A 25,652-nucleotide genomic window follows, 5' to 3' on the forward strand; every position below is an offset into this window, starting at 1 on the left:
TATAGATAACACGATATAGCGGCTAATTCTCAGATGGCACCATATTGCACCATTTTGCATCTTTGGTAAAAAAAACGCATACAGGCCTCGTATGCGCGTCTTGCCTTCGACTATGTCCCATCGGAATTTGGCTGAGGGGGACAAATGTCCCATTGCCTTTTTCTCCCAGGCTAAACCCTGGAAAACACCCTTCCTTTTGGAGTGATCTTTGAGGATTTGGGGGGAAAACTCCATTTGTGTCCAGACTACACTGTTTAAATGTGCTTCAAATTAAGTTGGTGCTGCTAATGTTGGCTGAAGTACTGGTAATCAGATCTGAGAGAAGTTCCTTTTTGTTTTCCATCATTCAGGGAACATCTTGCAGTCACATAAAAATCTACATCCTTCATCCAATCTGACTCTCTCTCTTGCATCACTCACAAACACTTTGTGATACAAATTCATGTCAAGTTCCCGTATTTGCAAATATATAATTTGATAAATCCGTCTTCAACAGCAAAATCGAGTTGTATTTCTATCTCAGAATAACAGCACCTAATGTCTTTGCATCATCAAGTAATATTACAAACATATGTGAAATACATGTACGCTGTTTGCTGTGCTGAATAACTGCATATCAGTAACACACAATTTGAAATGTCATGCGGGTACAGTGGTTGAGAACTGCCTTTCACACAAGTTGAAGTCCACTGTTCGAGCTGTAGTCTTCATAAAATTTGATAACTTCTTGCGTGGTCTGGGGTCGTATGGTGTTGAAGGCCGATTGAAAATGACGCATGTGAACGTCCCGTGCTTCTCGGCTCTCTGTAATGGCACCCAGTCCTGCTTCATGACACAAAGCCGTTAGCTGAAAATGAGCAAACATAGTTCTAAAATTTGCCACACACAATATACAGTGAACCCCCCCCCCCCCTTTTAAGACCCCTCATTTAAGACTCCCTCCCTCTTAAGACCCTGTTTTCTCAGATATTCTGTCAATAAACTATGTCACACGCTTTCCTTCTTTGCCACTACTAAAGCAAACGTGTGCAAGATTGTATGTTACGCGCTTTGGAGCATGTGCAAGAACGGATTCAAACTCGAAATCGTCCCCCCAAAAACCCCAAAATGCACACACGACTTTTATTTCTCCTGCTGTTATCGTTTCTTCTCTTTACAAATTCTTTAACGCTCAGAATACTGAAAACGGCATCCCAGACGACAGTACTGTTTCCATACGCGAATTTAGCTGCCCTTGGAAAGTGGCTCGCTCAGGAGGCCTGTTAGTCTGACACTATAAGGACAGAGTTCAGACATAGATGACAAAGATCCTGGAAAGAACAAAGATTTCGCAGATGCAGACACAGAAAGACGTCATGAAGATTGCGATGCTTCAAAAGATACAGACTGTGACGATGACTGTGACGTCATTCACATATACCGAGACGTCATTTATAGTTGTTCGGTCACTTTCGTCAAAAAGTAGATCTCTCCACAATGGCTGCTCCTGTGTTTAGGTTTATCAAGCGTGAGTACGCAAAACGTGTTTGTTCTCTCCTCTGTTGAAGCTGTGAGACATAATCGCCATTACGAGCTAGTCGTGTGACAGAGAGTTTTCTTGCACACTCGACTGCTGCTGTTTCACTCCGGCTAAAGCCGTCGTGAAACATCTACAATCTCGTGTGCACGAAAACTCTCTGTCACACTACTAGCTCGTAATAGCGGGTAATGTTAATGTAGCCCTGTTTTCAGACTCCCTCCTTTTTAAGTCCTGATTTTTCTTCAAGTTTTTGAAGGTCTTCTTCTTCTGCGTTGGATGTTATGGTTTGAAGGTCTTACAAGGGTGTTCCATGGTAACACATTAGTCCTATTCTCTTGGGGTTAAGTAATACTCATGCAGCATTTAACCAGCTATATGTGTGCAGGTGAGAAAGACCAAAAAAACTCAGCAGCTCTGAGATATCTGCTCATAATTCATAAATTCTCATAAACTGGAAATGATGCAATATTTCTCACCAACAGTATTTAGTGAGCTGGACATGAGGTGAAACCCCTTTTAGAAAGCCCCTTTTAGAAAGCCCCTTTTAGAAAGCCCTTTTAGAAAGCCCCAATGTAAGACTCCTTCCCTTTCAAGACCCTGTTTTCTCAGACTCTCTGTTTATAACCTCTGTAAATTTACCCCCAGTTTAAGAATCCCTTGTTTTTAAGACCTGATTTGTGGAGGTCTTGAAGGGTGGTTCCACTGGCAAACGGAGGCTTGAAGAAGCTTGTGGCATTCTTACCTCTGCCCCTGAGAAGCCCTGCGTTCTGGTGACCAGCACTTCCAGGCTGACGTCTGGCGCCATGGGCGTCTTCCTCGCCACAATCTGCAGGATTTCTCTGCGGGTGGCGGCATCGGGCAGGGGTACATACAGAATGCGATCAAAACGTCCAGGCCTCAGCAAAGCCTGAAATATTTCAAGATTTTCTTATAAATTAAAGATTGTTATTATTTGGCATTGAAAAAGAACAAGAACAAATACTTTATTGTCTGTCTGCAAAAAAAGTTTTTGTTCACATATATGGCGGTTTATTCAAACAGAATTTGATATATCAGACATGAATGTCTTCTGAGTTTCTTTGTTCCAAGTTGGAAGGTACAGTGGCAACACCTCTAAAGACCTTAACAAATCAGTTTAAAAAAAAAAGGGAGTCTATAATTAATGGAGGTAAATGTACATGTTATATATATATATAAGTCTTAAAAGGGGGGTTCCATTGTAAAAAACAAGAAGTTTCCTTTGGTATTAAAAACACATACAGACAAACAAGCATCCACACACAAAAGCAAAGGTATTGACCTTGTCAATCATGTCAGGACGATTGGTGGCAGCGACGATGGTCACCCCCTTCAGTTCCACCACACCGTCCATCTCCGTCAGAAGTTGTGTCAGCACTCTGTCTGCCACGTTACTGCCGCCACTTGACCTGAAGTTACACAGATTCTGAGATTACTCAAAACACAATGACATCACCCATCAACAAGTTCGGATTTCAGTAAACTAGACGTTAACATCACCAAGATCATCTGGCTCACCCATGAACAAGTTCGGATTTCAGTAAACTAAACGTTAACATCACCAAGATTATCTGGCTCACCCATCAACAAGTTTGGATTTCAGTAAACTAAACGTTGACATCACCAAGATCCTCTGGCTAAGTTTCTGATAAATGGCTCATGGCCTGAATATGAAGTTCTTGTTCAGACGCAAACAAGGAAAAACTAGATAAGTAACCAGTATTTTTTTCAGATACAAAGAAAAACCCGCCTATTCAGTGGGCGTTTACCCTTTTTCAAGTCGTTTTTTTTACAGGATTCGTTTTGAACCAAATACACAAACACGAAATTTCTTGTATGAATAAACCCTCCTAAGACAGAACATAGAAATCAGAATCAATTTCGCTGTCTTGAAAACCAGTGTTGTGAGCTGTTTACATTTCTATCTAATGCATTTCAAAGTAACACACTGACTTACTTTCCTCTCTCCACAGCCAGACTGTCGATCTCATCAAAAAAGATGATGGAGGGAGCTGCTGATCTTGCCTTGCGGAAAATCTCTCGTACAGCTCTCTCCGATTCACCCACATACTTGCCAAACAACTCGGGGCCCTGCAATTCAGACCAACTAAAAATATCATTTACTACAATGTTATCTTGAGACTGAATAAAGACACAAAGATATCTTTAATCCTAAATCATAATGTCTAATACAAACAAATACATGAACTGTTTTCTGGTGTTGTTTTTTTTTAGATCATATAATCATGCTTGAGCTAGATGCATGTTCAAAAATTAAACCAAATGAAAATAAACTTTTTGACATTTGAAATCAAAACGTCATCACTTATGAAACCTTCCTGAAATAACATCTATGAAAAACGTTATCTGCAACTGAGAGATGGCAAATATACTGTAAATAAATTGATTTTCACAATCATTTTTAGTGAAGAAGCACAATATAGTCACTACTGCAATGATAACATTTTAATGTCGGGTCTGTTGTTTTCATGTCAAAAAGCCTTATGCAGCTTGTCTTCGACTTGACAGGATAGACTGTTCTCACCGCAATGGCAGTCTTCTGATTTCATTTCATTTCCACTTCATTTACTCGCTTTGCTGAAATTCTCTTCCTCCCAGTGGAAAGCTAGCAGCAACAAGAGTCTCTTCCTCCCAGTGGAAAGCTAGCTGCAACAAGTCTCTTCCTCCCAGTGGAAAGCTAGCAGCAACAAGAGTCTCTTCCTCCCAGTGGAAAGCAAGCAGCAACAAGAGTCTCTTCCTCCCAGTGGAAAGCTAGCAGCAACAGAGTGGCGCTACCCAGGTGTATGCGTGTTTAGGTGTAATCAGCCACCTGCACTTATGGCAGAATGACCAAGGTCTTTTGTGTGCCACAGTGGTGACACAGCGGTGGGACATGGATACCGTCTGTGAGTCTGCACACAAAGTTGACCTGTGTCCGTCCCTGCCTAGATTCAAACACGTGAGCTTAGGATGACAAGTCCAGTGCTCTACCACCTGAGCTACCCGGCAGAAATCACATGATGAGAAGCTACTAATGAGAGCCAAGAGTTACCTTGACAGCCAGGAAGTTGAGCCCGCTCTCTGTAGCCAGGGCTTTTGCTATCATGGTCTTTGAACAGCCGGGGGGGCCGTACATCAGACAGCCGCATGGAGGCTTGATCCCCATTCGCTCAAACGCCTCGGGGTGAGTTATCGGCCATTCTACCGCTTGGCGCAGCTTGAGTTTGACTTCCTCCTGGCCACCGATGTCCGACCATTTGACCTGACACACAATGCATGGACAAAGGAAAAGTTAAAGATTATTGAAGTCTTTCCACATCAAAAGTTTCATGTAAACACTGATATTTGTGTCAGGAGCAGAGACAGAACCTTTGCCAGCAGCTTGGCTACGAGAAATGTTTCGCTGATAGTTGGTTTTTTATCTTCTTTTTGTATGCTTTTCCTAATTTTCTTTTGATCTGGTTTTGTTTCCTTTTCATTCCTCTAGGTCTTTTTTGTTATCCACAACACAGATGTCTTTCTCATTCTCGCCCTCTAAATGCATTGTTCTGTATCTCTCCCTCAGCTAAATACAGTGGAACCCTCCTCTAAATGCATTGTTCTGTATCTCTCCCTCAGCTAAATACAGTCGAACCCTCCTCTAAATGCATTGTTCTGTATCTCTCCCTCAGCTAAATACAGTGGAACCCTCTAAATGCATTGTTCTGTATCTCTCCCTCAGCTAAATACAGTGGAACCCTCCTCTAAATGCATTGTTCTGTATCTCTCCCTCAGCTAAATACAGTGGAACCCTCCTCTAAATGCATTGTTCTGTATCTCTCCCTCAGCTAAATACAGTGTAACCCTCCTCTAAATACATTGTTCTGTATCTCTCCCTCAGCTAAATACAGTGGAACCCTCCTCTAAATGCATTGTTCTGTATCTCTCCCTCAGCTAAATACAGTGGAACCCTCCTCTAAATGCATTGTTCTGTATCTCTCCCTCAGCTAAATACAGTGTAACCCTCCTCTAAATACATTGTTCTGTATCTCTCCCTCAGCTAAATACAGTGGAACCCTCCTCTAAATGCATTGTTCTGTATCTCTCCCTCAGCTAAATACAGTGGAACCCTCCTCTAAATACATTGTTCTGTATCTCTCCCTCAGCTAAATACAGTGGAACCCTCCTCTAAATGCATTGTTCTGTATCTCTCCCTCAGCTAAATACAGTGGAACCCTCCTCTAAATGCATTGTTCTGTATCTCTCCCTCAGCTAAATACAGTGGAACCCTCCTCTAAATGCATTGTTCTGTATCTCTCCCTCAGCTAAATACAGTAGAACCCTCCTCTAAATGCATTGTTCTGTATCTCTCCCTCAGCTAAATACAGTGGAACCCTCCTCTAAATACATTGTTCTGTATCTCTCCCTCAGCTAAATACAGTGGAACCCTCCTCTAAATGCATTGTTCTGTATCTCTCCCTCAGCTAAATACAGTGGAACTCTCCTCTAAATGCATTGTTCTGTATCTCTCCCTCAGCTAAATACAGTGGAACCCTCCTCTAAATACATTGTTCTGTATCTCTCCCTCAGCTAAATACAGTGGAACCCTCCTCTAAATGCATTGTTCTGTATCTCTCCCTCAGCTAAATACAGTGGAACCCTCTAAATGCATTGTTCTGTATCTCTCCCTCAGCTAAATACAGTGGAACCCTCCTCTAAATGCATTGTTCTGTATCTCTCCCTCAGCTAAATACAGTGGAACCCTCCTCTAAATGCATTGTTCTGTATCTCTCCCTCAGCTAAATACAGTAGAACCCTCCTCTAAATACATTGTTCTGTATCTCTCCCTCAGCTAAATACAGTAGAACCCTCCTCTAAATGCATTGTTCTGTATCTCTCCCTCAGCTAAATACAGTGGAACCCTCCTTTAAAGACCTAAACAAAAATCTGGACAAATCAGGTTTTAAAAAAGGAGGGTGAATTTACAGAGGTTATGAAGAGAAAATGTGAGAAAACACGGTCTTAGAAGGGGAGCTCTACTGAACACGGACAACAACAAGAACTACAGCATGCGCCACACGCTTCTTCTCTTTCTTCTTCTGCGTACATGATCTGAAACTCCCATGATACACTTGTTTTTGTGTGTGCATGAGTGGGTATTCATACGTCTATGACCGTTCTTACCCCGCCGTTTAGGCAGCCATATGCCGGTTTCGAGGGAAGCATGCTGGGTATTTTCGTGTTTCTATAACCCACCAAACTCTGATATGGATTACAGGATCTTTTTTCTGCGCACTTGGTCTTATGCTTGTGTGTACACACGAAGGGGATAAGGCACTAGCAGCACCACACACTAACCTTTGGCACTTCAAACTGCACTTCTCTCATGGCGCTGGGTTTGACCAGTGAGGCGGCCTGCTTGAGGTCAGCTGTGGTCAGCGGTGTCCCTGCGTCCTGGGTCCTCTCCCACAGGTGTTGCCTGGCTGTAAGGGTGAGACATCAAATCCTGAAAGATGTGGATTTTGTGTGTGTGTGGGGGGGGGGGATGTTTGTGTGTAAACTACGCCAGTAAACATGACAAGTACATGCCATTCTGTGTCCAGATAAATCAACTTGGCTTTTTCTGCAGGGTGATCGTGATCATCATTGGTAGCTTAGGTACTGTTCATAACCGTGTTGTTACGGGCTCTAAGCTGATTGGAATTTCACGTTATTCAACCAAATGGATAGCACGGTTTCTGAGTGTCAGCGCAACACTAGGATCTTACCAAACATGGCAAACAAGATGCAAAGACCTGCAGTTGTAGTCATTGATAGACTCACCGTACATTGCCAGACAATGCATATCGAGATAATGTAATGTTTCTTCACCCTAGTAGCCTGATTTAATTCACCCTGTATGTTTGCATACATTCACAAATGGTTTATACATTTAGGCGTGTACGTATGTATGCAGACATTATATGTTTGAGAATGTATTTGTTTATGTGTATGTTTGTGTTTGTGTGTGTGTGTGTGTATGTGTGTGTGTTTTGTTGACAGTCTGTCAATGAGAGCATGGTTAACTACGCATGGCATACGAGGTGTAAATATGTGTCCATTTTCAGGAGATAAATATTGTGTTTCTGTATACTATTTATCACTGTATCCTGAATAAACTTTACTGATATGTGTGTGTGAGTGTAAGATTGTGTGTGTGTGTGTGTGTGTGTGTGTGTGTGTGTGTGTGTGTGTGTGAGTGTAGGTGTGTGTGTGTGTGTGTATGTAAGATTGTGTGCGTTTGTTTGTGAGTAGGTGTTTGTGTGTGTGCGTGTGTGTGTTTGGATCTTTCTGTCTGTCTGTGTGTGTCTCTTCATACAGGGTAGCTTTAACGATTGCATGGTCGTGTTCCAACTCTAATCACCAAAGCTTCCAAAATTTGATAGAAGAAATAACTTGATGAATAAAAAAAATTCCAGACGATAGATGCACACATGCATGAACATTTCCACACAAAAAAAGTCCCTTCTGACGGGTTAGAGACTTGATAAAATAAAATGAGGAAGGAGAGATACCTTTGCTGGCGACACCGGCCAGATCGGCCCCCACATAGCCGTGCGCAGAATCTGCGATGCTCTTCAGATCAGAGTCCGACACCGTGTGTGGAACGTCTTGAAGCAGCTTCTTCAGGATCTGAACACATAAAAAATTGTTGAACTTTGAATGTCCTGCTGATAACTCAAATGTAACCATTCATTTCCCTCCAAAAATCGATCACTGCAAAGCATCTCCTAGAAGATTATCAGTCAAAGGTTGATGGCCGCCTTGTCAATTAAAAGACTGTTTGCATCTCTACATTCAACAGGTTTGAATCAAAAGAATGATGATTGTACTCCACACAGCATTTCAACATCCATAATTCAAATATGTTTTGCATGCGTCCGTTGCACTCTTACATAATACATTCAAAACACACGCTTGTTTCAGTGTTTAATGACAAAAACTGAAATCAGAGTGATAAAAAGTATTAGAATAAACAGTGTCCCAGTAAATATTCAGGAAGGACAATCTATGTGTGTAACTTTGGGAGTGTGAAACTGTGATGCGCTTGTGAAGAAAATTAGTCTCGGATTTGTGGTTATCGTATTTATTTCGACCGACCGTACTGATCGTATTTTAAAAATGACAAATTACGTCAAAATTGTATGGGTTCCCAGGTCCCCTACTACATGAACCAGACAAACATGTGAGTGGAATACCTGGAACCGGTCGGCAACAGTGGGAACACCTGTCTCTATCTCCATGCCGAAGCGAGACGCTCTGCGCAAGGTCGTGTCAAGGACATCTGCTTTGCTGGTGATGCCGATAACGATGCACAGCTCTTTGCTTGATTTCTGTGCAAATTACATGCACACATAAACACATAACTCTACGCTTGATTTCTGTGCAAATTACATGCACACATAAACACATGTATAACTCTACGCTTGATTTCTGTGCAAATTACATGCACACATAAACACATAACTCTACGCTTGATTTCTGTGCAAATTACATGCACACATAAACACATAACTCTACGCTTGATTTCTGTGCAAATTACATGCACACATAAACACATAACTCTACGTTTTAATTATTGTACCTGTGGAAACCAAAAACAAGATCAAAATACTAGCTACCATCCTCCAAGTTCCAGGGAAATGTAAAATCTGTGTTGTACCTGTCACACAATGCATTTACTTTTTGTCCAGCTGACCTGGGAGACAAGAACAAACTCTGCACACAGTGGAGCCCTCTTTAAGACCTACATAACTCTGAGAAAATCAGGTCTTAAAAAGGAGGGAGTCTTAAAATGGGGGTAAATTTACAAAGGCTATGAACAGCAAGTCTGGGAAAAGAGGGTCTAAAAAGAGAAGGAGTCGTAAATTGGGGGTCTTAAAAAAGGGGTTCCACTGTATTGACTTGCTGTTAACACTTTATCGGAAGCACATTTCTGTTTTGAAAGTTATCAATTTATATTGTATAATCTTAATTCATTAAGTATGCATTTGTTCACACCTAAGCAAAGAAACACACACAGACAGACAGACAGACAGACAGACAGACAGACACACACACACACACACACAAATAGCACACAAAGCACACACACACAAACATTCTAAATTTTAGAAGGTACATATTCAAATTACTTTCACATACTTTGATATGCAAAAGTGTAGACTTGGAAAGGCTTAGTCCATTGCATGGGGTAATGTGAAGAAGAATGAGCCTACCTTTGTCACACTATCCATGAGGGAGAGAAACGTGTTCAGTGTTCGTTTCTCCAAATCTGACGAGTTGGAATCTTTGCGAGGGCAGAGCACATCTATGTTGTCAATGATAATAAGACTAGGAGATCTGCAATTCAAAATGACACAAATTCACAAAAGGAATTTTAAGTTGAGGGGATAAAATCCAGAAGCTTCAGTGTAAAAATGTCAAAACAGTAAAAACAAGTCGCGTAAGGCGAAAATACAATATTTAGTCAAGTAGCTGTCGAACTCACAGAATGAAACTGAACGCAATGCCATTTTTCAGCAAGACCGTATACTCGTAGCATCGTCAGTCCACCGCTCATGGCAAAGGCAGTGAAATTGACAAGAAGAGCGGGGTAGTAGTTGCGCTAAGAAGGATAGCACGCTTTTCTGTACCTCTCTTTGTTTTAACTTTCTGAGCGTGTTTTTAATCCAAACATATCATATCTATATGTTTTTGGAATCAGGAACCGACAAGGAATAAGATGAAAGTGTTTTTAAATTGATTTGGACAATTTAATTTTGATAATAATTTTTATATATTTAATTTTCAGAGCTTGTTTTTAATCCGAATATAACATATTTATATGTTTTTGGAATCAGCAAATGATGGAGAATAAGATAAACGTAAATTTGGATCGTTTTATAAATTTTTATTTTTTTTTACAATTTTCAGATTTTTAATGACCAAAGTCATTAATTAATTTTTAAGCCACCAAGCTGAAATGCAATACCGAAGTTCGGGCTTCGTCGAAGATTACGTGACCAAAATTTCAACCAATTTGGTTGAAAAATGAGGGCGTGACAGTGCCGCCTCAACTTTCACGAAAAGCCGGATATGACGTCATCAAAGACATTTATCAAAAAAATGAAAAAAACGTATGGGGATTTCATACCCAGGAACTCTCATGTCAAATTTCATAAAGATCGGTCCAGTAGTTTAGTCTGAATCGCTCTACACACAGACACACACACGCACACACACACGCACATACACCACGACCCTCGTTTCGATTCCCCCTCGATGTTAAAATATTTAGTCAAAACTTGACTAAATATAAAAAGGAAGTCTTTCTTTCAAATCCATCTTTTGATTATTTATAAAATGTTAACTATCAATGCTTGTATTGTATGATGGATTTGTAAAGCGCCATGCGGCTGTTATCTGGCGGTGAACAGCGCTATAGAAGAATGCTTTATTATTATTACAGTGGAACCCCCCTTTTAAGACCTTAAAAAATCTGAGAAAATCAGGTTTTAAAAAGGAGGGAGTCTTAAAATGGAGGTAAAGTTACAGAGGTTATGAACAGAACATCTGAAAAAACAAGGTCTTAAAATGGAGGAAGTCTTAAATTGGGGGGTCTTAACAGGGGGGGTTCCACTGTATTATTATTAACCGAAAACCCAGAACTCACATTTACATACATTTTGTGTTTGAGTAAAAATATACATGTGTAACCGAGTGCCGAAACACAACCTTTGAAGGCAAAGCCATTCAAACAGGATTGGGATTTTAGAGCTAATTTCTTAGCTCTATAAAATGTGTTCTGGGTACACAAAGGCAACCAAGAACATACAAGGAGACAGCAGCTGCCAGACCTCATCACAAACTCTACAATTCACAGGTGTCAGCGACGTTGAAGAAACACGTTCAACGTCGCTGACACCTGTGAATTGTATAAATAGCTCGTGCTCCTCAACGGCCGACAACTCTGCAGAGCCTGCTGTGAAAGGTGACGGTAGTCTCCCTGTCACACATGTATCCTTCCTCTTTTTGAGTTTGAACACTTTGCAGTACGTCAAAAACTTTGATCATTGCAATGAGCCAAAATGTAAACAGACTTTACAAATACATGCCAACCTTAACTGATGATGAAGTTTGTTCATACCTTTGATGGGCTGCTTCAAACGCGCTTCTAAGCCTTTTCTCGGTCTCACCAAGGAACCTGCAAATGAAAACAGCCAACCCTGTACATTTTTCTTAGCTTCTCAGGCTCTTTTCCTATCAAATATCACTTTATACAAGCGTGTATTTCATTATCATATCTATGTCAGTGCACTAAAATATCCGGAACTATATGTCTTTATCTTAAAGATTGCAGAGACATCCATCTACAATGAAGGTTGTCGTGTCTTTAATGTTATTCAGCCTCACAAAAGAATGCACGGAAGCACCCTTGCACACACACACACACACACACACACACACACACACACACACACACACACACACACACACACACACACACGCACGCACAAACACACACATTACTTGCTGAAAATGTCGACAGGAGATATGTGTGTGGTGTAAATGTCCAGTTCACTGGCCGTGGCCTGTGCAAGCAAGCTTTTCCCTGTGCCTGTGGGTCCAAACAGCAAAATGCCTTGTGGCATCATCTGAACTGAAACAAAACAAATTCTTAACACTGCCCTGATACATTAATCGGGTAACACAGAGACACAAATACACACACACACAGAAAATATGAAACTGTAATGTTGGCCTAATAAAACACATATTGAGCACACACTGCATAATTAACATACAAATCAGAGTAAATTGAAAATTTTCATCTAAATTTTAATTTGATTATATACTTACCCAACTCACATCAAGCAATTTACTCCAGTTTAGTGCTAGGACGCTGAATAGCATCGCCTTGGTAACAAGGGGAGGTCACCCTAAAAAAGAGCTACCTTGACCCCTTAACATGACAAAGTCACGCGTGACTTCCTGACCTTGCCGCCATCTTTGAATCATTCAATCGAAAGCGAACATAGAAAAATTTCCCTCTTTTTTAGGAAAAAACCCCCATAAAAACCCCAAAAGCGGGGCAGGCGGGCGGGTATCAACTATGTGAGTTGGGTAAGTATATAATCAAATTAAAATTTAGATGAAAATTTTCAATTAAATTACATTCTTATCCCAACTCACATCAAGCAGAATGCTAATGAAGGAGGTGGGGAAACAAAATTCCACTTGTCCAGCCGACAATGGCTGGTAGGGAGCTACTGCCACCATGACGAGTGCTGGCCACATCTCGCAGGTAAAAGCTGATGAAAACGCCCTGCGATTTCCAGTAGGCAGCGTCTAAGACCTCTGCCAGCACGCCTGAGCGGAGGACTGCCAGAGAAGTAGCCCAGGCTCTGGCTTCATGAGTTCTTGACAACTTCATAGGAAGGACAGAATGCCCAATCCCAACTTGTCTGTGCCACCACGTTAAATAAGCGTAAAGACCCATCTTACCAAAGTGACCCGCGACAAGTCCTTGCTCCTTTCAGTGTCAACTGAGATGAAGAGCAGTTTTTGGTCCCTAGCCCTAATGGGCGTGGTACGGGATAAGTAGCTGGTAAGAGTACGAACAGGACAATTGACCATAGCAGGGTCACCAGACGCAAGAATCCTACTTAAAGGAGGAATGCGAATAACAGAGGAGGACAGACCTTGTTTTTGGTTTTGGCAAGGAACTCCGGCCGAAATCTTAAAACAAAAGAGCCATAGCTCTCAAAAGAAATATCCTTAGCCAGGCCTGAAAGAGCGTGCACCTCACCGCCTCCACGGGCAGAGGCTAACAAAACGAGGAACAAGGCTTTACGAGTCAAGTTAGCTAAGCTCGCTGAAGCTAAAGGTTCGAAATCCGAAGAGGCTAGAAACTTGAGTACTAAAAAATAAGTCCCCGCGGGAAGAGGGGACTTAGCCTTCGTAAAACTAATCGCTGCCCCCTTAAGAACACTAGCAATTACACCGCCCAGGTTAAAGCTATGCCCTAATTGCTTCAGAGTAGAAGAAATGGCTGAGCGCCTGACTCTCAAAAAAGAAGGAGCCAAGCCCTGAGCAGCCAAACACGAGAGATGATTTGCTACATGCATAGAGCGAGGTGAAGTAGCAGTAACTCCATTCTCCAAGCACCACTTTGTCCAAGCTGACCAGTGTGACACATAAACAGTGCTGGTCGATTCCCTGTGGGCCTTTTGGACAAAGCCTAAAGTAGCGTCTGAGGAGCCAGAACGACGCAGCGACCTAGAAAGAATGGAGGGCCGTCTGCGAGGCGAAGGAGGACAGGGAACCAATGTTGGCTGGGCCACCAAGGGGCCACCAACACCAAGCAAGGCTGTCCCCGCTCCGCCTTCCTGAGAACCTTTCCCAAGAGATGAAACGGGGGGAAAGCATAGGCTCAGACGCGACCAGTTTACTTCGAGGGCGTCTGTTTACCTCCCCTCTGGGTCTGGAAAGGGGGAGATAAAGACCTGAAGCCTGCAGGAGAATCTTGTCACAAACAGATCGACTGTAGGCTCGCTGAAAAGCCACCCAGACGTTGTAGGACCTGATGAGTCAGAATCTACTCCGTGTGCATCGTACACTACGGGCGACTGAAGTAGTCCGCAAGAACGTTGAGTATGCCTGGGACGTACTTCGCTGACAACAGAATAAGGTGCTGGCTGCCCCAGGCAAGAATCTGACCTGACCTGACAGAAAGAGCGAGAGACAAAGTGCCTCCCTGTTTGTTGAAATAGGCCGCCATGGTTGTGTTGTCTGTGCGAACCCCAATTTGTTCGTTCCTGACCATAGACAGAAACGATTGGAGTCCCAGGAAAACAGCCTCTAACTCTAGGGCATTAATGTGCCCCCCACTCTGCGTCTCGTTCCACAGACCTGACGCAGTGTGAACAGAAAGATGGGCACCCCAGCCCTCCATAGACGCGTCCGTGAACAGAAACTCGTCCGGGGGGGCAAACGAGATTGGAACTCCCTGTGAAATCCCAGGGAGCGGCCACTGCCTCGTTGTGTGCCGAAACCAGCTTTCAAGAGAGACTACTGTCTCCCAGCCCTGAAGAGAAGGCTTCCACAGCGAACTCAGGGCAGCCTGAAATGGCCGCTTGTGGACTCTGCCTAAGGGCACAAGAGTGGCCATCGATTCCATTTGGCCAAGAAGAGAGGTCAGAACACGTACAGCCGCTCTCTTTAACAAGGACAGAGTACGAAACAGACTTTGCAACCTGTCCACCCTTCTCTGTGAAGGGCGTACCCGCCAATCGACGGTGTATGTCTTTGCGTGTGGAAGAAAAACAACCCCAATGCTAAAAACGTCTGTGCCAAACCTAGGCTTAGCCACATGATGGTGTAGTTCTTTCCGTAACCTCTTAGAAAGAAAAGCTGAAACTAAGGAATTCCTGCGAGTCCTTTGTGCTGCGCAGCGAAAGTCGCTGACAGAAGCCACTGCCTCAAGAGGTAGGCTTAGCCGGAAAAGTTCCGACTGAGAAGTTACGAGCAATGGCTCAGTGAGCCTAAAAAATTTAGTCAGAATGTGAGCCCATAATTTGGACATGTTCTGGCGACTTGTCAGAAACCAAAGCTTAAGACCCTGGTGAGAAAGCGCAATTCCGTAAGCCGTAAAAGCTGAGAAAGTTTTAACAGCTTGCCTTGTTTTTCACCACAGAGGCAAAAAACAAAAATTGAGGCCTTAGCAACTTCACCCTAGAAGGTGAAAAATAAGAGGTATGCCGCACCAAAGATGGGCGTACATACCGCGAAGCTGCCTAAGGCAGAGGGTTTAACCCAATGTGTGTTTGCTTAGCTCCGTATCTTGCCTAAATAAAGGCCAAAAGAGGCCAGCCGACGCAGATCACAGCTTCTCCCAGAAGATGAACCACAAAAAGCAAAGAGCGGAGTAGATCCGCCTCTTGTTTGCAACCTGAGCCAAGCAATTTGCCAAGAAAAGCGCTGGGAGGCTCCGCTGTTCAAAAGACTTTAGCCAAAGCAGCTAGAAGCGACATGACATCCTTCTCCCGTGCGTCACTACGAAACTCGAAGTTAACAAGAGCAGAGAAGATAGAGCTCTATAAAAAAAATCTTGCAAAGTTTCCTAAACAGAGGATAACTTGAAAAGATCATGTGCTTATTCCCCCAGAGACAAGAAAGAGGACTCAGTATAACATACTGTTCTACTGTAGCCGTCTTCCCTACCAGAATAGTGACAACTTTCTCTACCGCATCGTCACGAAACCTGAATGGGTCTAATGACGACGCAATCAATCTCGACAGAGATCTCTGCAAAGTCTCAGAGAGAGACGATAACTCAAGCAAGCGTAAGCCAGTTACTCCAAAGACAAAAGAGAATTCTCCGAAAACGGGACTACTCTGTCTCTGCTGTATCATCTTGCCTAAGGACTGCAAGTTCCGGAAAAGTGGAACGAGGCAAGGCAAACGAGCCAATCAAATTGACTGAATTATGCAGCAGTGTAAACCTCTTAGCCAAGCCAGCAGGCAAAGCTGAGGCTAAAAACAAAGAAGCACGGTAAGGCTGCGCTGAATCAGGAGCCAGACCTTGTGCTGTTAACCACGGTACAGCGTGAAACGCACCGCCATACTGCCCAGTAGTCAGTAGCATAGACAGCTCAAACGCTACCAACGGGAATTTCTGAAAACGGGAATTTCCGAAAACGGAACTGCTGTTTCAAGTCCTTCGCAGAACGGGAATCCCCCAAAGCGGAAGGAGGTTGGGCAACAAGTCTACAAGTGTTGCCGCACCCTCCTCGAACTACCTTGAAGTAACTTCCGCCGCCAAAGCCAGTGCTAGCGGAAGTTCAACCAGTACATGGAAGTTGGCATCTTTGTCAACCTGAACAGAAGCACCAAAATCCGACTCATAATCCCGCACAACCGTGCAACAAGGCAACGAACTTCCGCCCTGACTACAAAAGTCAGGCGAAGCGTCACCCAGAAGAGACGACACACGAGGGATGCGATACCCAAGCAGTGTGTCCCTAGGGACTGCTTTCCTGCCCAGAGGGCGGAAGCGGGGAATGTCACCCCCTCCTCAAAATACCGTGAAGCCACTTCCTCCGCTAAAGCCAGAGCTTGCGGAAGCTTAGTCGGTATGCGGAAGTTGACATCTTCGTCACCCTGGACGGAAGTGCCAAAATCCGACTCGTAGTCCCTCACTTCCGTGAAGTCAGGCAAGACACTTCCGCCGTGACTACCATAGTCCGACGAAGTGTCGCCCGGAAGAGACGCCCACGAGGGATTTTATACCCAAGCGGTACGTCCCTAGGGACTGCTTCCTGCCTGAAAGGCGGAAGCGGGGAAAGCTGTGAAAGCTGTGCTGCCGCACCAACCGCTCCTCTAGGGAGTGTCGGAGGACGCACTTCCCCTGTTCGGTCAGAGACCGAACGCGTGTCTGGGCTTTTCCCTCGATCTAGACGTTCACTCAAACGGAACGACGTAGACCTAGGGCCTAAGCTTTCGCGCACACGAACCGGTGTGGCTACTCTCTCCAAACACGCACTTCGTTTTGGCCGGAGAACCCGGTTACTGGCGAAGTATAAATACCTTGATCGTCGTCAGTCCAAGAGGCCTGGGAACGCAGCAGGGAAACACCACGGCTGCCCTCAAACGAGGCGTGAACGTCGGCGGACGTAAAAGTGGAGGAAGGCGGAACACACACCCTGGCAAGGGAACGCACACCTCCCACACCGGAAGGCAAAGACACATCTCAGCCTTGGTAGACGAAAACTCGGCTGAAAGAGAGGATATCTAAGCACTCAAGGAGTGCAAAATAGCATAAACATCCTGCTTCTCGCTAAAAGGGCCTGAACCGGACAAGACCGGTGAAGCAGCTGAAGGCAAACTAGGCATAGCCGGAGAATCAGGTAAGTCTATCGCACATCAAACGAGGATTTAGTCAAGTATCTGTGACTTTAATCAAAGCTTAACATGCCGAACTCTACGACTTACGAGAAGGCTTCTTTGTGGGAGAAGGCTCGGCCACCGACTTAGCATTTTTATTCTTTCCTTATCCGACATGGCGAACGGAAAAAATGTAAACAAAGCTAAGTATTCGACCAAACCTAAGTCACAAAACGATAACAAACGACAAAAAAGCTCACCCAAACACACAGTAGGAGCAGAGGGACCGTGTGCAAGTACCAAGGCAGGGTCTGACAAAGGCAGAAGTCAGACAAACCGGCTGAAAGCCGGAGCAAAATCAAAACACGTCTGTAGACACAGATCGCTGGAGAGTGAATGATTCAAAGATGGCGGCAAGGTCAGGAAGTCACGCGTGACTTTGTCATGTTAAGGGGTCAAGGTAGCTCTTTTTTAGGGTGACCTCCCCTTGTTACCAAGGCGATGCTATTCAGCGTCCTAGCACTAAACTGGAGTAAATTGCTTGATGTGAGTTGGGATAAGAATGTAATTTAATTGTTCGCCGCTTACCCGGGTCTTCGATGGTCGGCCACGTGTGGATGCTTGCCCCACTGTCTGGCAAGGCATGCAACGCTTGAAAACCTTGACAGAGTTGTTTCCGGAAAATGTATAAACTGTACTAATGAAATAACCCTAACCCTAACCCTATTTCCATGGCGGTTCACAAATGACTATGAAGACTCCACTGAATACTCACCAGCTGTGCTACTCTGCTTTGAGTGCTGCAGAAGCAGGTGGCAGTAGTCTCTGATCTTGGTAATCTGGGCGTCCAGACCTCCGATAGAATTGAATGTGATTTTCTTCTGCCTCTTCTCCCTGTCTTCCTCTTCACTGCACTCTCTGCGGATAACAAACTGAGTCTGAGACACCACTTTCACAAACTCCGCACAATCTTTATCATCCTGAAGATTCCTGTCCAAAACTGGCGTGCAAAACTGTTGTGGCCACTGAGATCCCACAGGGGTGGTAACTGTAGGCAACGGAGAACTACAAGCTTCCGCAGGCCTTACACTACCCGACTGTCTTGACGGAGAAGACAGCACTGAAGAGTTCAAGCTGTCCCCGCTGTCAGACACACCAGATATATCCAGTGACGCTAGACTCTGAGAGAGTTGACTGGGGTCAGTGCGAGAGCTGGGTGATGACGAGGTTGAAGAGTTAAGTCTGTAGACTGGTAGCTGAAGTCTTTGTATTTCTGTGACGCAGAATGTGCACCTGTGTCCAAAGTACTGTATGGTTTGCTTCATTCCTTTGGTGATGAATCTGCCCTCTGAAAAATAAGCAAAAATTATAGTTTACGCCAGTAAATGTAATGTTTTGTTTTGTCAATAATTAAATGTTCCATTAACCTACAATTCTTGTTTTTCTATTCTCAATTTTGGAACGTTAGCAGTCTTATGTGTTTTTTGATTGATGGTTTACATACAAAAATGTTGAATCTTGATTTAATTAACCCAACAGCAAGCAAGAAATGCAGAAAATGTTGGCTACAGTTCTATATTAGTGACTAATACAGGTGTTAATGTTGGCTACAGTTCTATATTAGTGACTAATACAGATGTTAATGTCTGCAGACAGAAAATGTTGGCTACAGTTCTATAGTAGTGACTAATACAGATGTTAATGTCTGCAGACAGAAAATGTTGGCTACAGTTCTATAGTAGTGACTAATACAGATGTTAATGTCTGCAGACAGAAAATGTTGGCTACAGTTCTATAGTAGTGACTAATACAGATGTTAATGTTGGCTACAGTTCTATATGTAGAGGTTACATGCCGAGTCTCAGTGATTATCAAAAATAATGGTCGAAGTTAGCGGATCATGAAAAATGCGAGCTTTAGCGAGCTTTTTCATGACCGCGAACTGAGACCATTATTTTTTATAATCACTGAGACGAGGTGTGTAACCTCTTTATTCCTCCTTTCTTCAGTTATTCAAAGAAAAGAGGAGTTTTTTTGCGAAAGTTTGATCGAATCCTATTCTCTCAACCAGTCAACCTGCGCAGGCGATCGATTAATGCGCGGTTGTATAGTTCCGTGCAAATCATTCCATTCTGTTAACACTTCTTGTCAGTTTTCCTATTTTGGGCTAAAATCAAGTACACAGATATGCTGTTATTCTGCTGTGGCGGCAAAGGCAGATATTGTGTGTTCTGTATATGTTTTGGTATCGCTTAGGATAATGTTTTTTCGTCAAATGGGACTAGCAGACGAACTTTTGCACCCGTGTTCCAACGTTAAAAACTGTATGAAGTTCAGTTTTCTGGGGAAAATAGTGTATGAAACCCCTTTATGTTGTTTAAATTGATGAGATGTGTGCATTTGGTTGCGTGTGATCTGTTTATTAAATGAAATATTGTTGAAAACTGACCGTCGGATTGCAGTCTGTTGTCGAAGGAACTGAGTGAAAAGAAGGGGAACTACTCTTGTCGCTAGACAAAGTATGAGTTACTTGCCTTGGGAAATTGCTTGTGATGAACGGCTTAAACACGGCAGATGAGATTCAGAAAACAACCGAACTCATGGATTTTATATGGAGATTCATGTGTTCAGGCCTGTAGTTGTTAATTTAAATGCGGTATGTTTGTATTGTTTGCTCCAGAGATGTATACTTCGTACATTAGAGCGTTCGGAACTTTTCAGTCGCAAAAAGTAGTACCGAAACAGAACAACCTCTCAACCCATTGCACTATCGAGGATTCAGGCTGTTGCTGGGTCGTTATTTGTTTGGTTGCTGGGTGATTATCGAAAAATAACTACCCCTACAAGTTTACAGAGGTAAAGAAGCAGAGGGGGGAATAATAGTGACTAATACAGATGTTAATGTCTGCAGACAGAAAATATTGGCTACAGTTCTATATTAGTGACTAATACAGATGTTAATGTTGGCTACAGTTCTATATTAGTGACTAATACAGATGTTAATGTTGGCTACAGTTCTATATTAGTGACTAATACAGATGTTAATGTCTGCAGACAGAAAATGTTGGCTACAGTTCTATAGTAGTGACTAATAGTAATACAGATGTTAATGTTGGCTACAGTTCTATATTAGTGACTAATACAGATGTTAATGTTGGCTACAGTTCTATATTAGTGACTAATACAGATGTTAATGTCTGCAGACAGAAAATGTTGGCTACAGTTCTATATTAGTGATTATCGCATTTTTACTGATCACATGACAAAACATGCTGTTGTCATTGGTCAACTAGGAACTGTATATCAATTGACATCGCGCAGGAAGTTCCCAGCGAATTTGATATCGCGCAGGAAGTAGTTTAGCAATTTTAATTTTGAAGAATAAAATCTCACCTGAATGAAACAAATGTCTCCCTTTTTTTTAAATCACAAATTTATAAAAGAAAAGTAATTGAATCAGAAAGATTAAGCTGTGCAATGAATAAAATGAAACTGTTCTCACCCAGCTTTAACAGAGAAGTAGTAGAAAGAATGTTACAATCTTACCGATTGAGGTAGTTGGAACAGCCATAAACAAAGCTGACCTTGAAAGTACCAGTAGTGGCAGTACTTAGAAAACTGTGAGATCTCTTGCAGTGTTTCAGCGCACATCACTCACAAAAAGGCAGGAAATGAGCAGCCGATTTAAACAGTTCGCACCTGCATGAACCATTGTCCACCTTTCTTAGTCGTAGCCATTCAGCTACATAAACCGAACAACTTTCAGCTGCTTTCACAGTCACAGCGCCGTCGGAGGACGCCATTTTGGATTTGTCGTAAGCGAGACAGCTTTGACAACATTATTATGCAATCCGCCGATACCGACAAATACCTGGAAGCTTTCTTGGGCACAGAAAATGAGCCAGAGGACTTCGCTGATACTGCCTGGCGCACTTCAGTATCTGCCATCGTTCAGAATTGCCAAATCGAACAGTCAAACAGAGTACCACTGAGGAAGTAACTGGGACCACGGATCGCTATTCCTTCGAACTGGCAACTCCACTGAACTTGTTAGCCTTTGTTGGTGATCTGTTTCGACCGTATATTTTTGTTCTTTTTTCATTATAAATGCCTTATTTTGTCTGAGAAAAAGAACCAGTTACTAAAAAAAAAAGGAAGAGCAGCAAAGTTACGAAATCAGGAAAAGACAACCCAACATTTCCAACATTAAATACAAGGCAGTAGCCTCCCTTGCGTTTGTCTGACTTCTTAGGTAGGTTTATGATTCTACTGTTCCGAAATCGAATGCGATAAAATCGTTATCGTTAGATTTGACTGTGACATCAACATTTATCAGTCTGAATGTCTCGAAAGGCTGAATCATATCAGATCTCGGCTTACGCCTCGATCTGATATGATTTCAGCTTTCTCGACATTCAGACTGATAAATGTTGATATCACAGTCAAATCTAACGATAACTAATACTAATACAGATGTTAATGTTGGCTACAGTTCTATATTAGTGACTAATACAGATGTTAATGTTGGCTACAGTTCTATATTAGTGACTAATACAGATGTTAATGTCTGAAGACAGAAAATGTTGGCTACAGTTCTATATTAGTGACTAATACAGATGTTAACGTCTGCAGACAGAAAATGTTGGCTACAGTTCTATATTAGTGACTAATACAGATGTTAATGTCTGCAGACAGAAAATGTTGGCTACAGTTCTATATTAGTGACTAATACAGATGTTAATGTCAGCAGACTTTTGTTTTTGTCTTCCCGTTTACTCATTCGCTTCTTTACACTGTTATCCTGGTTGAACTCTTGCTGTATTAGTGTAAAATAAACAGTGTCACAGGAACTTAAAACCGGAAAATAGTGATAACTTTTTCAGCGTAAAATAAAAAGTGTGACTAAAGCAATAACTGGAAAACAGTGATCATTACACCAACAACCAAAGTAACAACACAAAAACATTGTCAAATACATACCCATTTTGTGTTTAAGAACTTGTCTAAACTCCTCGGTCTGAAAGGCTTCATGTTCCCATCTAAAATTAAACATATGTCAATGAACAAGCTAATTATAGACATTCTTCAAATGAGGCTAACTGAGCACAATGTAGTTTTAAAGCTGTTGCATTCAATGTGAATCTGGCCAAGTTTTAAACAGCATGACCATGAAATGGTACAACAGTCTTGTTGCCAGGCCTCGGTCTTCGGTCTCTGACACATTCCTTTCTGATTTGACGCATTGGACCTAGCCTTGTCCGGTCGATGGACCGATAGTTTTTACGTTTTGGTGGTCAACTGACCGATACATATATATTCGTACAAGGCGGACAAGGTCTGCAACGAATGGAATGGGAGTTGCAAAGTCGGAAAACAAATCCCGATCGAAATGCTCATGTTCGCTACGAGTGAAAAATGCACTCGGTGCCGAGTCCGTGTTTGTCGTCATTGACACTCGAGGCTGCGTTTACGGAAATACCCGATCCAGCCGGTGTACCTATTAACCGAAAACGGCGCAAACAGCGGAAAGTTCATCAATATAATACTACGGCATGGTAATTTGGACCTATTGGTTTTTTTTAAAGCCAGGACATTTGGACCTATTGTTTTTTGGGGGGGAGGTCCAAATGACCTATTGTCTTCTTAGGCTGGCAACAACACTGGTACAACTTTTACATATGTTGTACTACAGATTGTCCACACATATATATATACATACAGACACAAACATGAACATTTATATATTCACATAAACATATATACACAAAGTATGAAACACACATGTATGTATACAAGCCAGGGCTGGACCTAGTGCATGAGAGGAAGGGGCTTCCAGAACCCAGGAACCCCCCCTCCCCCCCCCATGATCCAGCCCTGCATGCACACACACATTCACTCTCCCAAACCTCAACAATTCAGTTTGAAACCACTTACTCTAGCTCCACTTCAACTTGCTGTGCCTCAGAGTTAGCTGGTGGAAAGAATCTCCTGACAGTGACCGGGGTCGTGTCTTTATCGCCAGATGGTCCAGCGATGATATCCCTCAGTACTGATGGAAGCAGGACGCCTGTGGGAGATACGCTGTCGCTCGGCCATGACGTCAAAACGTGATGATTGTTGACAAGACAAGGCTGACCAATGGCAAGATCGCAGAGCCCCATTACACTCACGTTGACCAGTACCACGCCTTCTTGGTTTTGAAGAGAAATCTTTGACAATGCATCTGAAAGATACAAAGCAGGAGGCCTAGTATCAGTAAAAGTAATGTGGCGTTTACACATCCGCTAGCAATAGCATGACGTTATAAACACAGGTAACACCGGTACCCCTGTGGCATGACGTTATAAACACAAGTAACACCGGTACCCCTGTAGCATGACGTTATAAACACAGGTAACACCGGTACCCCTGTAGCATGACGTTATAAACACAAGTAACACCGGTACCCCTGTAGCATGACGTTATAAACACAGGTAACACCGGTACCCCTGTAGCATGACGTTATAAACACAGGTAACACCGGTACCCCTGTAGCTCCCTCTTTGCATTCTCCCACCATTTCCCCATTGTAAACAAACTTCTGATACACATCAACGGCCCACATCGGGAACGTCCCACTAGTCCGAGGGTTCACTAGTCCGAGGGTTCACTAGTCTGAGGGTTCACTATAGACGCTTGATTTTCCAGTTATTATACCGCCCCTTAAAAGGCGGTATAGGTTTCACTGTGTCTGTCTGTCTGTGTGTGTAGTACAACCCAGGCTCGATCCTCTCCATAATTGAGGTCGGTGGGATAACTAATTGACCCTCACGGGCAAACTGGTTGGTCCGGTGTCAGAATAATGTGACTGGGTGAGACATGAAGCCTGTGCTGCGACTTCTGTCTTGTGTGTGGCGCACGTTATATGTCAAAGCAGCACCGCCCTGATATGGCCCTTCGTGGTCGGCTGGGCGTTAAGCAAACAAACAAACAAAGCACGCACATCCACACACAAAATAAAAACAAATCAAATTGAATATCCTTTGTTCAAGCGTCTATAGTGAACCCTCGGACTAGTGAACCCTCGGACTAGTGGACCCTCGGACTAGTGAACCCTCGGACTAGTGAACCCCTCTCCCCACATCAACTCATGGACCACACCAACCCTATCTACACACACACACACGCACACAAACACGTTACTTTACTCCCTTCAGGGGCGGATCTGGGTTTTGAAAGGGGGGGGTGCAAAGTTCTTTTTGTTTTGTTTTTTGTATCTTATCAGCGAAGGCGCGAAGCGCTGAACCGACGGCGCGAAGCGCCGAGCATGCTAGGGGGGTCCGGGGGCATGCCCCCCCGTAATTTTTTTTTAAAAAGGAAGCAAAATTGTGCAATCTGGTGCAATCTGAGCGTGTAAAGTGCTATTTTCAGGTGATACATTTTGCCACTCTTTTTTTTTTCTTCTTATTTTTTTTGGTCCCGCTGGGGGGGGGGGGGGGGGTGCAATTGCACCCATTGCACCCCCCCCCCCCCCCCCCCCCCCAGATCCGCCCCTGCCCTTACTTCACACAGTAGACCTCTGAAATGTCATTCAGACGGAATTAAATCAGTAACTTATTAATTTCGACCCAAAGAAACAAGTACGTCTGATTTTGTAGACGACTGATAAACAGAAGTGGAGGTATCACTATTAATTCAACCTTTTGTGTGGGAGCTTGGTGCACAGATTTGGGCGTGAAGCACTTTGTCAAGCACAAAACCATGCACCGCATTGCAATCTTCTGTGTGTTGTGGTATGTCTCTCTTGTGTATAACACGGTTGCATTTAAGGCACTCGTTCCATTCTTCTTGCTTTTGTTTCTTAGGTCCCATGACACTTCTCACACGCGATGCAACTTCGTCGTTTTTCCTCTGTTTACAGTTTGTCGTCTGCACGTGGTGCTTGAAAGACAATAAACAAGTATTTACCCAAATAAAGAGCAGAGTCGGGGAAACTGCTGATCACTATTTAGAAAAATAAAGACATAGTGCAGGTAATACTTTAATAGCTAAACAAATGTAAAACAAATTTCAAAGATTAATACATTTTCTTCATTATTATTTGGGTAAATTAAATATTGTGGAATGGTTTGGGTAATTTGATTACACATAATCTCCAGTAAAACTATTCAACAAAAGAAAGTAACTTCTTGGCTTCTCTGGTAAAAATTTGCTTTTAAACTTTTTATAAATTAAAAAGATATGTTGAAAG

At 43.0% G+C, this 25,652-nt stretch overlaps 1 protein-coding gene across 1 annotated transcript; it reads right to left on the bottom strand.

Annotated features, from left to right (window-relative positions):
* Positions 1 to 439: 439 nt before the first annotated feature.
* LOC138969551 (ATPase family gene 2 protein homolog A-like) lies at positions 440 to 25,323 on the bottom strand. Its single transcript, XM_070342377.1, has 15 exons — positions 25,102 to 25,323; positions 23,357 to 23,645; positions 22,403 to 22,461; positions 18,198 to 18,770; positions 12,068 to 12,197; positions 11,685 to 11,741; positions 9,775 to 9,898; positions 8,755 to 8,889; positions 8,071 to 8,188; positions 6,875 to 6,999; positions 4,590 to 4,799; positions 3,495 to 3,628; positions 2,820 to 2,946; positions 2,262 to 2,426; positions 440 to 847 (listed from the first exon to the last, which is right to left on the bottom strand). The coding sequence occupies exons 1-15, from the start codon at positions 25,271 to 25,273 to the stop codon at positions 671 to 673; spliced, it is 2,595 nt and encodes an 864-aa protein (XP_070198478.1). The 5' UTR covers positions 25,274 to 25,323; the 3' UTR covers positions 440 to 670.
* Between the last annotated feature and the right edge of the window lie 329 nt (positions 25,324 to 25,652).

The sequence above is a fragment of the Littorina saxatilis genome, linkage group LG6, assembly GCF_037325665.1.
Source record: "Littorina saxatilis isolate snail1 linkage group LG6, US_GU_Lsax_2.0, whole genome shotgun sequence".
NCBI classification, from domain to species: Eukaryota; Metazoa; Mollusca; class Gastropoda; order Littorinimorpha; family Littorinidae; genus Littorina; species Littorina saxatilis.